Source organism: Polyodon spathula, chromosome 12 (genome assembly GCF_017654505.1).
Source record: "Polyodon spathula isolate WHYD16114869_AA chromosome 12, ASM1765450v1, whole genome shotgun sequence".
Taxonomy (NCBI): Eukaryota; Metazoa; Chordata; class Actinopteri; order Acipenseriformes; family Polyodontidae; genus Polyodon; species Polyodon spathula.
The window spans coordinates 31,405,528-31,421,181 of record NC_054545.1 but is presented as its reverse complement, the minus strand read 5'-3'; the positions used below and the strand labels follow the sequence as shown (position 1 = coordinate 31,421,181).

Sequence of the window (15,654 nt, the reverse complement as noted above, 5' to 3'; positions counted from 1 at the left end):
TCCACAAAAAGGCACCACAGCTTCTAAAGAAGAAACCAAACTGCTCAATGGAAGTCCATCCCGGCAGCGTCCGTTCAAAGTATCATACAAGTCCAGCCGAACTGAGATGAGGAAGTGGGATTGCGAGATGCGGTAATACAGTGAAAACAGCTTGGATCACAATTTCCTTTCATGAGAAGCTGTACCATCTGCATAACGCGTTCAGTGGGAATTTACACGACCTGTTCAGCTCTGAACGATCAAGCAAAGAAACAATAGGAAGAGTGTCTGACTAAATCATCTGCACAGACTGCAGAACACATAAAAAAAAACAATAAAGAATAGATCATTTTTGCAATTCTTAGGTTTCAAACATCACATTTAAAAGTTTCCTTCTGCTGCAAAGTTGGAAAACAGACCAAAAAAAAAAAAAAAAAAACAGACAAAATTTAAAAAAAAAAAAAAAACCTTTACCAGGTGTGTGAAAATAAATATTGGCGGTTGTGCAGAGAAAAACAAAATCCATTTTTTTTTTTTTTTTTTTAATCAACAGACCAGCAGTATCATCAAAACAGGAGTGTTGGATTTGTGGCACTGAGGTTGTTTTTACTGATTACATTTTTTTAAAAACACAAGTCCTCCTGTATTAGAATGATCACCCCCAATGTTTTATTAACTCCAGACTATAACGCAAAAAAAAAAAAAAGAAGTGATGAAATTTTTTAAAAAATCAAAAAAAAAAAAATCAAAAAATCCAATATTTATTAATTAGCCATTAAAGTTGGTAGTGATGGAATACAGAAGAATCCTAATTCACTTTGTCCTGGAATATATATAGGTTGTTAGTGGCGGCCACGGCTATAATGTTCTCTGAAGGGTGCCAGGCGGTGTGCAGGATCTTCTTGCTGAAATCCAGGCTGTCCACGCTGATCTCGTCCTTCCTTCTCTTCCCTCCCACGCACACTTTGCGAGGTTTCAGGATGGCTCTTGGCTTGCTGTTCTCTCGCGAAGCCTCCAGAGTCACGTCCCGTTTGGTATTGCGATCAAACATTCGGAAGAAGTTGTTATAAGAGCCGGTCATTATAACGCTGTAAATAAAAAACCAAAGAATACATTATACATACAATACAGAGAATTCAAACTCGATAAACAGCTCAATACTCAAGGACAATCAGAAATCGCTGAAATGCTTAATATAGAACAAAAGTAATTGATAAACGGAAAACTATTTCAGTAATTAGCTACAACGTTTTGGGTCTTCGTTCTTCATAAAACATGGTAGAAACAGCCAGGCAGACTGGTGATGCTGTTTAAAGTAGAAAGTTTCAAACTTGAACAACTTAAAACTTTCATACACCATCACTCTACCTAGCTTGCTACTTCTACCATGCTATCTGAAGAAGGTGGAAGTCAAAATATTACAGCCAGTTATTAAAGCGGTGAGGTCTCGGTTTATCAATTTCTTTACACTTTTGAAAAGGCTCCTTTGAAAATAAGTCAGATATTCGTATGTTTGGTTAAGCTCAAAGTTCACTATTAAACAAAACAAAAAAATATATACCTTTTTTAAAATAAAATTTTTCAAAAATGCTTTTCCAGCTGGTGTTAAGCTTAACATGTCAGAGCCAAAGTTGCTGTCCGTTACAAAAAATATATTTATATTCTATATATTTTACGTGTATATGTAATGGTACAGACATATGAGAGGTTTAAAATGTAAGAAATCTGTCACAGACAAGCAAAAGTAATTTAAGTCACCTGACTGCGAAATGTGTATTATGCATTTTAAATAAGAATAACATTTTTTAAATAATCTTACTCACCTGTCAGATCCATTCCAGACGCATTCGAATTTATCAAATATGCAGTCGTTTTCATAGAGTGAACACAGCTTACTCCTTAGATAATCATGCACCTAACAAAAGAAAATACAGTTTTAAAAGTGGGGCCGCTAAGGACCATGAAGCTATACAGTGATTCATCTTACATTGTATGAAGCTATACAGTGTTTCAGCTTGCATTGTATGAAGCTATACAGTGTTTCAGCTTGCATTGTATGAAGCTATACAGTGTTTCAGCTTGCATTGTATGAAGCTATACAGTGTTTCAGCTTGCATTGTATGAAGCTATACAGTGTTTCAGCTTGCATTGCATGAAGCTATACAGTGTTTCAGCTTGCATTGTATGAAGCTATACAGTGTTTCAGCTTGCATTGTATGAAGCTATACAGTGTTTCAGCTTGCATTGCATGAAGCTATACAGTGTTTCAGCTTGCATTGTATGAAGCTATACAGTGTTTCAGCTTGCATTGTATGAAGCTATACAGTGTTTCAGCTTGCATTGTATGAAGCTATACAGTGTTTCAGCTTGCATTGTATGAAGCTATACAGTGTTTCAGCTTGCATTGCCAGGTTGATTATTGTACTGCACCTGTGCTACTTGTTTCACTCTTACCTTCAAGCCTTGAAAACACAACAACTGAACAATGTAATAAAGAATACCTGGTATTAATGTATACCTGGTATGTCTCTATAGGTCTGTTCTCCATGTTTAGGTCCCAGACCTTGACTGTGAGGTAATCCCGTGTCATCATGTACCTCCCGCTGTGACTGAATTTGACATCCGAAATCGAGGAGATTATTTCAGAGAAAAAGGATCTATTACTGGGGTCCTCTGGCTCTTCAAAGACTGCACAGAGAGAATGACAAACATTTGGATAGCATTAGAGGGCCTAGCGGCACAGTGGGCAAATGCACAAGGCTTTCCACCTCTGAATATAATGGAAAAGCCATTAATTGGTGAAAGATAACCGTCACTTTGTAAAAGTCTGTGTTTCCACAGGAAGTCCCCTGTGACTCACATCTTGTGTGAACACGCGGTCTATTAAGTACCAGACTGACACTGTGCTCCCCTCGAACAAACAATTACAAAGGGCCCGGCAAGGAAAATTTTGTACAACATCAAAATTTGTTTGCAACATGACCTTACTTCTTAAATGTGAAGATTGGATTGATTTGCAATCACTTCAGTCTAGGCTGGAGATCTGGTCCCCTGGAGTGAGTGACAATAATTGTGGGAAGAGAATGAATCCTTCAAACTGAATGCAGCCTCTGTTGCATATGGCTTTGCCTAACAGTTTCTTCAAATGGGGAAAAAAAACCCACAGGTTTCTAAAATGTATGTTTAAATAATAAGTAATGGCTAAAGATAAAATCAGAATTGATGGATGAAATTCAATTAGAATAAAAGATCCTAAAGGTGGGGGTGGGGGTGGGGTATTCTTCCAAATGATTTAAACAGAACAATAAAATAATGGGAGAAGCATCTCTCTGTGCCGTGCAGTGGTGCAAGGATGCTGTTGCCTCTCTGTAGAAACAGAATCGGCTGGGCAATTGGAACGGAATGCAGCCATCACATTCCGGCTGCTCCCTCTGCTACACTGCAGCGGCCCTGCTTTCAGCACGTTGGGAATTCCAGTCTTAGGACTGGGAAACTAAAACTGCCTGCAGCATCCAACAACTGATATGTCTACAAACAAGAGCATGCACCATCCCACATCTCCACAAAAAAACAGCTCCGCCAATCCTGAGACAGCCAGTGAATTCCAGGATTCGTTCTCTCTGCGGGGAATTTCATAAATCGCCAAGGCATTCCTCACGGACACAGAGATCTCTTATTTAATTAGCGCTGCTGTTTTTGTTGTTGCTAAGTTACAAATGTATAACCTGTTTAAATTTAGTGTGAGTAGTGTCACCTGATCAAGCATATCTTGTTTCCAAAGTGTCATTTATATATATATATATATATAAAAATGTAAGGTATAAACCACAACGATCCATGCGGTTCCCATGATATATATCGTGCCTGGGGTGGTGATAAGGCCCAATGCTTAATCATCGGAACCATACAGCCCGAAGTGGTTTATACCACTTATAACACAGCTACCTGTCATTTGGGGGAAGAAAAATTATTGAAACACGTTTTTAATTATGACAAAACCCAATCCGCAGTGTAATATAGTGCCAAATGTAATTAAATGTATTGTTCACTGATTAAAAATAAATGTCCGTTTATTGAGAATTTCTGCATCGAAAGTGGCATCTCACTAGATAATTCCAGGTTTGCTGTCTGGCCTTCATAACTGACAGGAATATATTACTGCTGGTTTTAAACTCACTGTCAGCAGAGATGGTAAAACTTCTACTGTTAAAATATGTATTTATTCCAGCTCAGTGTTATAAAACTGGATACTGAATACAGGTCCCCAGTTGAACTATTTACACTGGCATAAAATTCCTTTAATGTTGTTGAGATTTGTTGTAATTATTTCCTTAAAATGAATGTCCATATTTTTTTCTTTACCTGATGAGATGTTCCTCATCTACTGTTATGTGTCTACTCTTGTTTTCTTTATTTTTTTTTTCAGGTGGACTGCTGAAAGTTGGTGTTGTACCTGTTATCTGAAGTTTCATCTCCAAATATATTAAAATAAATAGGTAGAATGTCACTCATGTTTGGCAGTGGTTTTGTAACTAATAACAAATAAAATGGCAGTTTGTCATGGAATTTAGAATGTAGTGGTGCGTAGTGATTTATTCAGTGAGAAGTGGCTCATTGGTATGCAAGCCATGGTACATGCTATATATACGCATGGACCAAGTGATGCTGTTTAAACAATCAGAGGTTGTTATTTTTCCAAGCTGTGTTTTTATACACACACGCACACACTTTCTTCTCAGTTTGTTTTTGTTTAGAGTTGGCCGCGCCTGTATCCTGTTTTCAAGGGGAATTCAGTATGTGTTGCTTCATAATTCATTGTATAGTTCCTTGTCTGGAACTCCAACACTGACAACCCAGACCACATCACTCTCCTCATCACCCAGTAAATCCCAATGATTCAGTGTGTTCTGACAGCAGAGAGCAGGGTCAGTCTGCTGCCTCTTCTCAACAGGAACACTGGGGAGGAATATTCTATCAGGCAACAAATGAATCAGCTGAGTTGTGAACCTGTCGACTTGTGGTTTTTAACTGGGTCACAGCCCAGGTCAAGGTAAAGGGTACTGTTACATTTTTACCCAAGGAGATTCCTGAACACTGAAAAGTCGGTATCACAAGTGGATTATGATGTCTACATTGCCACTATTTTGTTTTAAATGTTGGTTTTATGTTGAATTAAATAACCTACTGTTGCAATTTCAGTGCAATATCCATTTTAATCAGAACCAAATACAAACTCTACCAAGAAGACACAGCAATGTGTATTTGTATATCAAATGTGCAAGGGTAGAGTTTGTGTACATTGCCTGCTTTTAAAGGGGATATCTGACCCTAATTTATAGACTTTCAAACATTCTAATCATTTGCACTGCACTTCAAATGATCACATTTGTTGGTTGACAGACAAACCATTCGTGGCACTTTGGGAATGGAAACATAAAAGGATTTTTTTTTTTTTTTTTTTTTAATAATGCCTGTGATTAGCTTGACAAGAAGAGCAGGGTCACCAGTGGTATCTAGACCACTCCAACAGCAATCACAAACAACATTACAAGCAAAATACAAGCAGCCACCACCCAGCATTACTGCTATTGATTGTGTGAGCGTCTGAGTAGAGGCAACCCTTTTAAAATGCAGTGCAATGTAGTTTACACAGCCTGAGTGAGGCAGAACACAGTCCTTTAATGTTTAACACTGCCACTATCCAAGACACTGCTGAATATGATTTTATAAATGTATTTATCATGTCCTGAACTCTAGTTCACTGAAGGAAATGGACGTAAATATGTACAATCTCAGTGATGAACTGTCCTAATTTAGTTGTCCTCCCCTCCCTCGTCCGTCCTCCCCCCCTCTCCCCCCAGAGGATGGGCCAGGGCTGTATATGCTGCTGCCTGGAAAAGACCAATAAGTAAAGTCAGGAGAGATAACTGAGTCTCTCTCCTTGGATGAACTGCCTATGCAGCCATGACTCTGGGTTGTCATGGTGATAAAAAAAAGGAGAATACAACAGTGCTTGGTTCAAATTTAAAGCGAGGAAAACCTGGAATTCATTAGCCTACTGAGAACCTCACTGTGAATTTAATTGATTTTGAATTCAGAAGTCAACCAGGGCGGTAGTTAGATAGATGTCAATTTAGAAATCAGATTGGGAAAATAGGATGAAAAACCTTGGCAGGCAATGGCTTTCTTAATTATCAATAACTTAAAAACCTCAATGAAATGGCCACACCTTTTGGAAGGGAACTATTTTAGTTTATTAACAGTTAACAATTAGCTTACTAACATGTTGTGAAATGTGTTGTTAGTTAGTTACTATGTTAAACTATATTGATAAACACAGAATAAAATAAAAACCTGAGATGATCTACTGTACATTACTACAGCACCATTACAAAAGTGCCTTTTATAAAATGTAACAATATAAATAATCCCAACCTAGGGATTGGTTTATAAATAGGTTACTATACAGTACTTTAAGTATTAACTAAAAAAATTGCATTACAAAAAACACACAATGTTTTTTTCAACATGTTAGTTAGTGGATAATAGCTTGTTTCTTACAGGTTTTGTATGTGTTTACTAGCAAAAACGAACTAACGTTTATGCAAAGAAATGTGAATATTGCATAAACAGAATTTCCAGAATTTCTCAATGTTGTGCTGACCTCAAATGTTTTTAAATTGGAAGACAGGTGCAAAGAATTATTACGTTAAAGATATTACAAGACTAGCATGGGGCTATCGATATATGATCATCACTGTCACTCCGGGAGGAGGGGGGTATCATAGAAGGTGAGGGGGACATGAGTTGTCCAGGGGGTGGATTTCAATGTTCAATCAGTAGCAATGACATGTCTTTCTGAGCTCTGAGTAGGAATAGGTGCATTAATACCCTTGGTTTTTATTACTTGTTGAGTGAGGAAATAGGTTCTTCTTCACACGGTCTTCCAAAGCATTCATCTTATTGGACTATGGCTAACACACTAGAAAGTGGCAAGGCAATAACCTGAACAGGCATTCTGGTCAAGTACGTTAATAAATGCAGGGATAATGCTAAAGTAAACTTGGCACCAGTAAATGTGTTTCAACACCTAGCCAGCGGTTGGCATTTTTTGTTAATACAGTGATCATGAAAAAGAAAACAACTAAAAAGCCTTACATTTGGAGTGCTTGTCGCACAGTGCCAACGCTCTCATGTCACACAGCCGGATGGTGCCCTTGCTGCTGCTGTAGACAAAGGTGTTGCACTGGCTGGGGTGGAACTCTGCGGCTGTGATCACCTCTGTTAGCTCCTCCATGTTGGCAGGCTTTATATCGACAATATCTGACACAGCAAGGTCAGGAAACATACCGAAACCAGCAGAGTTCATGTGCAAGACATGCAGCTTGTGCTTCATTCAGCATGGTTCTCTATTGCCATACTGCAAATATAGGTGTGTGTGTGTGTGTGTGTGTGTGTGTGTGTGTGTGTGTGTGTGTGTGTGTGTGTGTGTGTGTGTATATATATATATATATATATATATATATATATATATATATATATATATATATATATATATATATATATATATATATATGGGTTTCAAACATTAGTTCAACTGCAGCATATAGACATGTGTATTGACAGTGATGGTTAGACAAAACACAGGGCTTACCATTGATAAACATTGTACTGTATAGCCAGTATATTATATCAATAACATTTTATACCAATAATTACAGTAACAGTGTATCCCTTTAAAATGACTACACTACACCCGAGGTGAGAAGTAAGACCATGTATTTCATTGTGTTAGGAGGTAACTTATTGTAAGAGATTTAAAACTGAAGTCTGATCTACTCTGCAGTCTGATCTACTCTGCAGACATTCCCAGTACACAAATACATTTTGCTTTTTGAAAAACGCAAAAGGATACTAAAGCTCCTGTTGGTTATTTCCAGATTCCAGAGATTGATCCTCAAGTCATCTGCAGACATGTAGGTCTCGTAGTCGCTGTTGACGGATATGGAGTTGATATGATATGTGTGTGCGTTGGCAAATACCCTCCTGGGCGTAGCTTCAACCATGAGGTCCATGGGCTGCAGTACAGGTACCTGTAGGAGCAGAGATCAAACAAGAAGCCTTTAGAAATCACACTTTAAAACACACTGCGCCTGCCTATACTGTAATGAACAGATGGTTTCAACAGCTATTACAGTTTCACTTCACTGCGATACAGAGCCCCTGGCTATTCATATGGCTCTTCTAGTGCATATTCAGGCTGTGACACCAAGTCGGTGGCTTGAACTACACTCTGAGAGGTTTCCTTAATTGCCCCTTAATGAAACACTGTCTTCTGCGCTCTGTATTTCCTGAGTGGGTCTGTCAGTGTGTGTCAGTGTGCAGACCCTGGTGCTTCTCGGGCACGGCTGCAGGGAACATGGGTTGACAAATCGAGGTCGAGCAACACCAGAACATTGAATATCCCGGCTCAGGGCCCAAGCCTGACATGATGGGCCTGCTCTGTAATTCAGGCATACAAGTTCAATGATGCATCATTTACGACAGTCAACCTTTACTTAGCTGCGTGGGGACAGGCTCTGGCATGTTAACAGAACGAGTTCAACCTTTAAAATATATTGCTTTGTAACTCTGTTTTTTTCAGCATTTCTCTATGATTGTTACAGGAATTAAATAGTTGTACAGAATCAATGTTTGATGTGATATATAATAAATATCTTACTCCATCAGTAGATGGTATGGAAAGAAAACTAAAGGATCTTCATATTGTTGTGCATGTTATATGCAATTTTTGAAGAATATTCCCTATTCCTAGTTTTACACATTTAAATATGTTGAATAAAAGTATATTTGTAAGGTATCCTTGCTTATGACAAACTATTGAACTGTGCAGTAACTAAGTAGCACCTCATTAAGAAAGTAGCACCTCATTGAAAAACAGCTTCCACACAACCCTGTCAAGATGTGTTGACACATATGTTGTAATATCTAATATTGCACAGGTGACTCCAGTCATATTTCACTTGTGATTGCTGCTATCTGGTTTTTAATTTAAAAAAAAAAAACACCATTCTCTGGTGACTGTGTATTTGGACAGCCCTTCTACAATGTAGCAAATCTAATGCATTGCACTCTATATACAGAAAAGCAATATAAAACAATCCCTCCACCAGCCAGGGCTATAAGAGGTTTCATATAAAACAAGCTTACTTATCTCACAGGTCAAACATGGAATGATGCTGAAGTTACTGAGCTTTAATACTATTGATTTTTAGTTATTTGTAGCATATAATTGGATTCTGTTCTAGCAATGCAATATGTCATTTTGAACATGACACTTTATTACATAGAGAATCCATACAGCAAATGGCACTGTACAATATTAGGATAAAGCCTAAGGCAGTGATCTCAAGGAGTTGCTTAAAGGAGTTTTTCTCAAACTGATTCCAAGTAATTGACCTCAGCACTGAACAACTATCTTTCTCTGCAGTTGCGAGAACTATAATTGAAGTTAAGATGCCATTTAAAAAAAAACTTCTTACCAGTGATCATTTTGAAAGTACTGTAGGTGCCCTTCTCTCTGCAGGGAATCCAGCTTTCCTTTCCTTATAATAAGGTGCCCAAGTCAGTTCCAGGATAAAAGACTAGGATTCCCATGAATGTTAAATGTGACGTGCGGCTGTCTACCTTTTTTTTTTTTTTTTTTTTTTTTTTGTGCTGCAGGAATATTATTCCCTTTTAAACAATGGTGCTTGTGTAGTGTGTCAGACATTGCAAACTCTAGAGGCTTGACATGCACCAACAGCAAAGCAGCAATGTGCTATTCCATCCACAATGACAGAGGTGATCCAACAGAATCCATATACTAGACATTTTTACTGTTTAACATGGAAATTGTAATAATTATCATGAAAAACGCTCAAAAGAATCCCTGGTAAATTGAATTAACCAGCAGCTAAAGCTAGGGTAGTGAGCTGTAGAAGAACAGGGCTTTGTTACTGTTCCTGCATTAAGTCAGTGTGGTCAGCTGGTTCCATGGTGCATAATATTACAATTATATGTGCCGATGAATCCCATCTGACCTAACCACACTGTACCAAAACTACATTTGAATACAGCTAGAGTTATTAATGGTAATCTGAATTTAAAAAAAAAAAGTCATCAGGCGTATTTAACGTCATTGTATTACACTGGAGTCAATTATCCATAGACACTTGCGAGCCAACACACATTTCCCACTGACGTTCTGAACAACTTGAGCAAACCGAACATAAACACAGATTTCACCCTCTGCCTCCAGGCAAACACTGTGATGACATATTATACAACTATATAATTAGTCAAAAACGCTGAGAATAACAGCTGCTGCTTTAAAGACAGAGTAACTCTGAATTTGCAAACATTTATCAGTAAATTGCACATGATTAACTATTTTTTTAAAGCTAGTCTAGCATTCAGAGCTGTAGGCTTATGAAGTTTGATAGCCACTGCATTATTGTTCTTCAGAGCCTGTCTCATCTCCCTTCCATATATTTTACGATGCTCAGGTTCCCTCAATTTACAACCAGCCAGTATGATTTGTTTTTTATTGCACATCATATCCAAAAAGCTCAGCAATCAGCAGAATAATACGATAGATGTGTCATAAATCACTAAACATGTGGGACTCTATTTAGAGATACATTTAAAATTGGTTTTAGGATTACAAAAAAAAAAAAAAAAACATTTAAGCTTTTAGAAATGTCTTAATTGGATTTTTCACATTTATAGGACACTAGGTGCTTTTCAAGATTACATTAATATTAATATATTGCATTCTGCTTTGTTTTATTTAATTCAATTTGAATGATTGCTTTACACTTGAAATGAGCTGACTTTTGAGTTGTGCATGCTTCAACTCCTGTTTGAAATTTCTGTAAATTAGAACTAGTATAACAAAAACACAATTTTAGTATAAAACTGAACCTGTGTGATCACCTTATCTCAATAATCCACATCAACATAACCAAAACAGTGACGCAAACAAGGCACATTCAGTGATTACCAACATGGTTTACTAATTTGCAGCTATAGATGAGAAGAAATGCAAACCCTCTCATTCAGTGTCCCTGCTGATCAGACCCAATGTCTTGTGTGTAACAAACAAATAAGTAAACCAACGCAATAAAGCCCAAATCAGTTCGTGATCGTACACCCAAATAAATAACCATCATTGACATTAAAAAGCACTCCTGTCAACCTAGCTGATCACTGGTGCCATGGTGATTTGCTCTAAAAGCCGGCAGTGGCTAATTACCCCTAACCCCAAGCCTGTTTCTATGGATGTACGCACTTTCAGTGGACATGGACATCAAACCCAGACCCTTTGTTAAATGTCACATCAATACTAAATCGAATTTGTGCAACTTGACATAGATGCTAATGACAAGAGAGCTGATCTGAAAGCCTTTTTGCACTTGGGCCAGTTAAAACCTTTTTGTTACTTCCAGTCATGAGTAGAAAGAGCATCCTTGATATCTGGGGGGGGGGACAATATCTGCTTCGAGCCAGGCGAAGATCAGCAGAAGATAAGGATGAAGCACAACATGAATAAATCTTCATCACAATACGGTACTTTAAATCTACAGTATGGCAATGCTGGTAATGGGATATTCTGCATGGCTTACAAACCTAACCTTCTAAACTGTTGCTGTGCGTACTGAAGCACAAACATTCAAACATAAAAAATAATGGAATCAAAAGGAATATGCAACTAAAATCAACACAGCTAGTCTATATCCTCCTGCAAACAAAACAGACGGCACAGAGAAAGCAAACAGAACTCAAATTGGCTGTGTGGGTCTGTAGATTTAATTTCATGCTGTCCATCACTCTAACAGTAATGTTAAGTGCAGGGCAGGGCCAGCATGACAAGTGGAAATGTATGAACAAGAAAAATCCTCAAGAGGCAATCCTGGTAAAGAGCCCTACAAGCAACATAGCAGAGGTTAATTTGATATCATATGGGTGAGTTGTGCGTAGAATACGGCTCTTTATTACTATTGTTTTGTTAATCAAGGCCATATGCAGTCTTTATGGACAACAAACTTGAGATGTTTTCTTTGGCTGAATAGTAGGGCAACCTTCTATTCAGCCGTGACTCAGGAAACGGCGGCTGACACACGTGTCCTCTGAAACTTGTCCCTGCCTAGCCTTCTTTTTTCGCACTGTGGATCCACAGCGAAGCCATCAGACCTATAGTGCCGGAGGACAACATGGATCTGAATGGCTCCACAGCAGACCTGCAGGTGCCCTATCAGCCACAGGGGTTGCTGGTGCACGGTGAGCCGTGCATTGCACTGCCGACCAAAGCCCTCTCTACCCGGGCGGCACTTGGCCAGTTGTGCGCCGTCCCTTGAGAGCTCCCGGTCACTGTGGGCAATGACACAGCCTGGATTCGAATCTGTGATCTCCAGTCTATGGGGTGCATCCCGCACTGGATGCACCACTCAGGAGCCCCCTCGCCAATATGCTGTTCTTACAGTATTCTTTTATAATGCATTATAGATTCCAGACCTTTGTTTCAAGATGCTAGAAACAATGTTTTAGGTTTTATCATCTTGCATGTTATAATATTCTATTTGAAGTCTTTCAATACAAATGTATTGGGTTACTGTAATTCCTTCACATTTTATTATTATTTTTTTTTTACTCCAATCTTGCTCTACCTTGGGATATTGAAAATCCCACAGTGCCTTGGCAAAGATCTAATGATCTTGATACCCTGGGACAATTCTACAGAAGAAAGGTTCTGCGTGAAGTTCCCCATTCCAACTAGGACTTGCATTGGATAACTTAATACAAGTTCACCCTTTATATTTTTCATTATAACATTCTAAGGTTGTTAATTTGCATTTACGGATCGATAGATTTTCACCATAAGGGTCAGTAATTCAAATACTGTATGAATGGACACATTTCCTATTGAATAAGCCTAAAGTAAGCATCAAGTCAGGATACATTTAATACTTACAAATTTTGGTGAAGATTTAATTCATGTTAATGTTTGGGATGCAGACACTTATTCAGTAATACTAAAAAGAAACGTTCTAAAATTTCATCATCGACGTGTTGGTTACAAGTCTTACTCAATGTCTTCACACTTATTACAATATTTCTATCAAAACCTATTGATTTCTGATACAACAACACCTCTCTATAAAGCTGTAGTTGACAGCCAACCACTTTGAGAGTTATATTGAGGTGTGTGTTTAAAGAGGCACCAGTAACTATTAAATAGAGGATTCTGATAAAAAAATAAATAAATACAATTTTTTAAAAAAAGGCAGAAATACAGCATTGTTAAGGGTTAGCTGCCTGGCACTAACAAAAACTATTACAGCAATAATCAAACAGATCTAACTTTTGGCATTCCAGTCTCATAAGCACTACTCTTAAACAGAGGGTAAATCCTCTGCTCTTTCTACCCAACGCTTCAGAAGATTAAAAATAAGACCCTTCTTATAGCACATGTGAAATGGGTCATCTGGCTCAGCTGCAGTGATTTTTCATGTCATGCATGCACACTGACATGGCTGCTGAATGTTTTATTACACCATGAAGCTCTGACAGCTATACACTGCAGTATGAGCTTTTAAGCCTGGTACCTTAGAGCCTTTGGTGGATTTTACTTCTACGTGGATGCACAGCGATTTCAAGCAATCTGCAAATGTCACATGAAATGCAGAGGGATCAAGGGATATATAAAGAAGATTAGGTGCATATGCAGCAAAGACATAGCAAAAATGATCTAAAATTGAACAAATAATATGAGATAAAAAGAATGACCCTAAGTTTCACAAAGGACAAGGTTTAAACCTCATTTACTGTCCTGCTTCTTGCTTTTGAAATTGCTACCTAGTACAGTAATCATCTCCCACATGTGTCCCTGTAGAGCCTCTATATTGAGAGCAGACATGTGTGGAAAGCAGCCTCAGGTGCTGCTGAACAGTATCTGCTGCGTGCCAACACTGACAGCTTCACTCATCATGGGGGATAGTATTCTCAACCCATGTGGATAAACCCTCATCGTGTCATTAAAAAAAAAGCTACCCCCTGCTGCCCAGTGTGGTTAAAATCTGGAAACTTGCCTCACCACTGTCCTTGTTCTATTCCTTGTTCTATTCCAACCTGCCCTCCAGCAGTAATGTATATTAACCTGTAGGACCAAGTATTTCTTACACCTACAGTATCTCCATTTTAGCACTGATCTGCATGCAACTTGTTTTTAGTAGATATAAGACTTAAGAAACTTATAACATTGAATTGTTGTTGCATGGATCCTAAATAATTAGTTGTTTTTTTTTCTTTTTATCAACACTGATTTTTATTTTTTAATTAGAATTTAGAATAGCTTGTAATAGTCTAGAAATGGAACAAGAAAAAAATCAAAAAACAAAAAACATAAAGACCATAATGAATTGCTTGGCTTGTGAGAATTAAGCTTGCGTGCTTTAAGAGTTTACAAAAGGACAGAGCTAGAATGAAAAGGTGCATTTATTATTAAATCCTACAGATTTCCAGAAGGGACATTCCATTCCACAAAGGCGCTCCCACCTCCAGCCTGCGTGGTGTGATAAATACACCTAACGTTTTTCCAGACATAAATTTCACGCCCCAAATGGGATTTTTGCAGGCTTGAGACATACATCACCATACATCACAGTCCTTGTGCTATATTCTCTAGGTTTAATGATCTTCTGCAGAACAGAGCAGGGAGCAGTGGTAACAACTCAGGGATACTTATCAACACTATGACTGTAGAAAAGGGCTCGGTACTATAAATACACCTCACTACATCAATAGAGCATCTGCACAGAGCATCACTAATGCTATTCATGGCCGTCACCCTTGTGAACACTTCTATCACTCACCGGACTGGGCTGATGACAGTCACTGGCTAGCTGTCTGACAGAAAGTAGACCATCTGTCATCTCTGCTGCTTAACACTGTAAAATGCGATTATAGATTCGAATTTAATAGAAAAGTGAATCTTCCTCGCTATTTTAACAAGATCACGGTCCAAAATATATAGACAAGTAGCAAGCATCAGAAATGCATTGTAAATATTATTGGCTAATAATATTGCTAGCTAATAAGTAATGCAGCTCTATTACAGCCTGTCTGATATATGGGGTCTGTACACAGTAAACCGGTGGTCAACATGTTCGGTTTGTTTTCATATAACTTTTGTCATGACAAGGAACTGCCTACATCAATCTCTACAGAGTACTCAGCATGTTTAATGTAACACACAGTAGGTAAGAAATACAGGAAATACTACACTACTGAATTCCTCTTGATAAAATACATTAATAATCAAATTGCTTATATATTATACATTTCTACATAGTCAAATAACCTGTAAACTGTACACTAACAATCATTGTCAAACTACAGCAACCAATGATCTAGACATCGTAGCGTGTAGGAAAAGACGCAATCAGTTTTGGCTAAAGGAGACAATAGTCAAAGCTAGTGTTAAACATACCTTTGTCTCCCTTAACTAAAAGTATTAGCAATTAAAACATCACTTTGAAACAATTGTTATTGACAGGAATTATTAGGGCAGCTGGTGTGTATAACACTGCCTCAGATTGAATTAGGTGCCTGTAATATTCTCACTGCTATGTTTGT

General features: G+C 38.0%; 1 protein-coding gene across 3 annotated transcripts in view; it reads right to left on the bottom strand.

Moving 5' to 3' along the window:
- Window positions 1-457: 457 nt before the first annotated feature.
- LOC121325056 (serine/threonine-protein phosphatase 2A 55 kDa regulatory subunit B beta isoform) overlaps window positions 458-15,654 on the bottom strand; it is a 91,210-nt gene continuing 76,013 nt past the window's right edge. For all 3 annotated transcript variants that reach the window (XM_041267377.1, XM_041267379.1, XM_041267380.1), the window contains 5 exons: window positions 7,895-8,072; window positions 7,138-7,302; window positions 2,498-2,667; window positions 1,803-1,894; window positions 458-1,067 (listed from right to left, as the gene is read on the bottom strand). In XM_041267377.1, coding sequence (XP_041123311.1) covers window positions 788-1,067; window positions 1,803-1,894; window positions 2,498-2,667; window positions 7,138-7,302; window positions 7,895-8,072 — 885 coding nt within the window. In that variant the 3' untranslated portion in view covers window positions 458-787. The remainder of the gene's footprint in view (window positions 1,068-1,802; window positions 1,895-2,497; window positions 2,668-7,137; window positions 7,303-7,894; window positions 8,073-15,654) is intronic.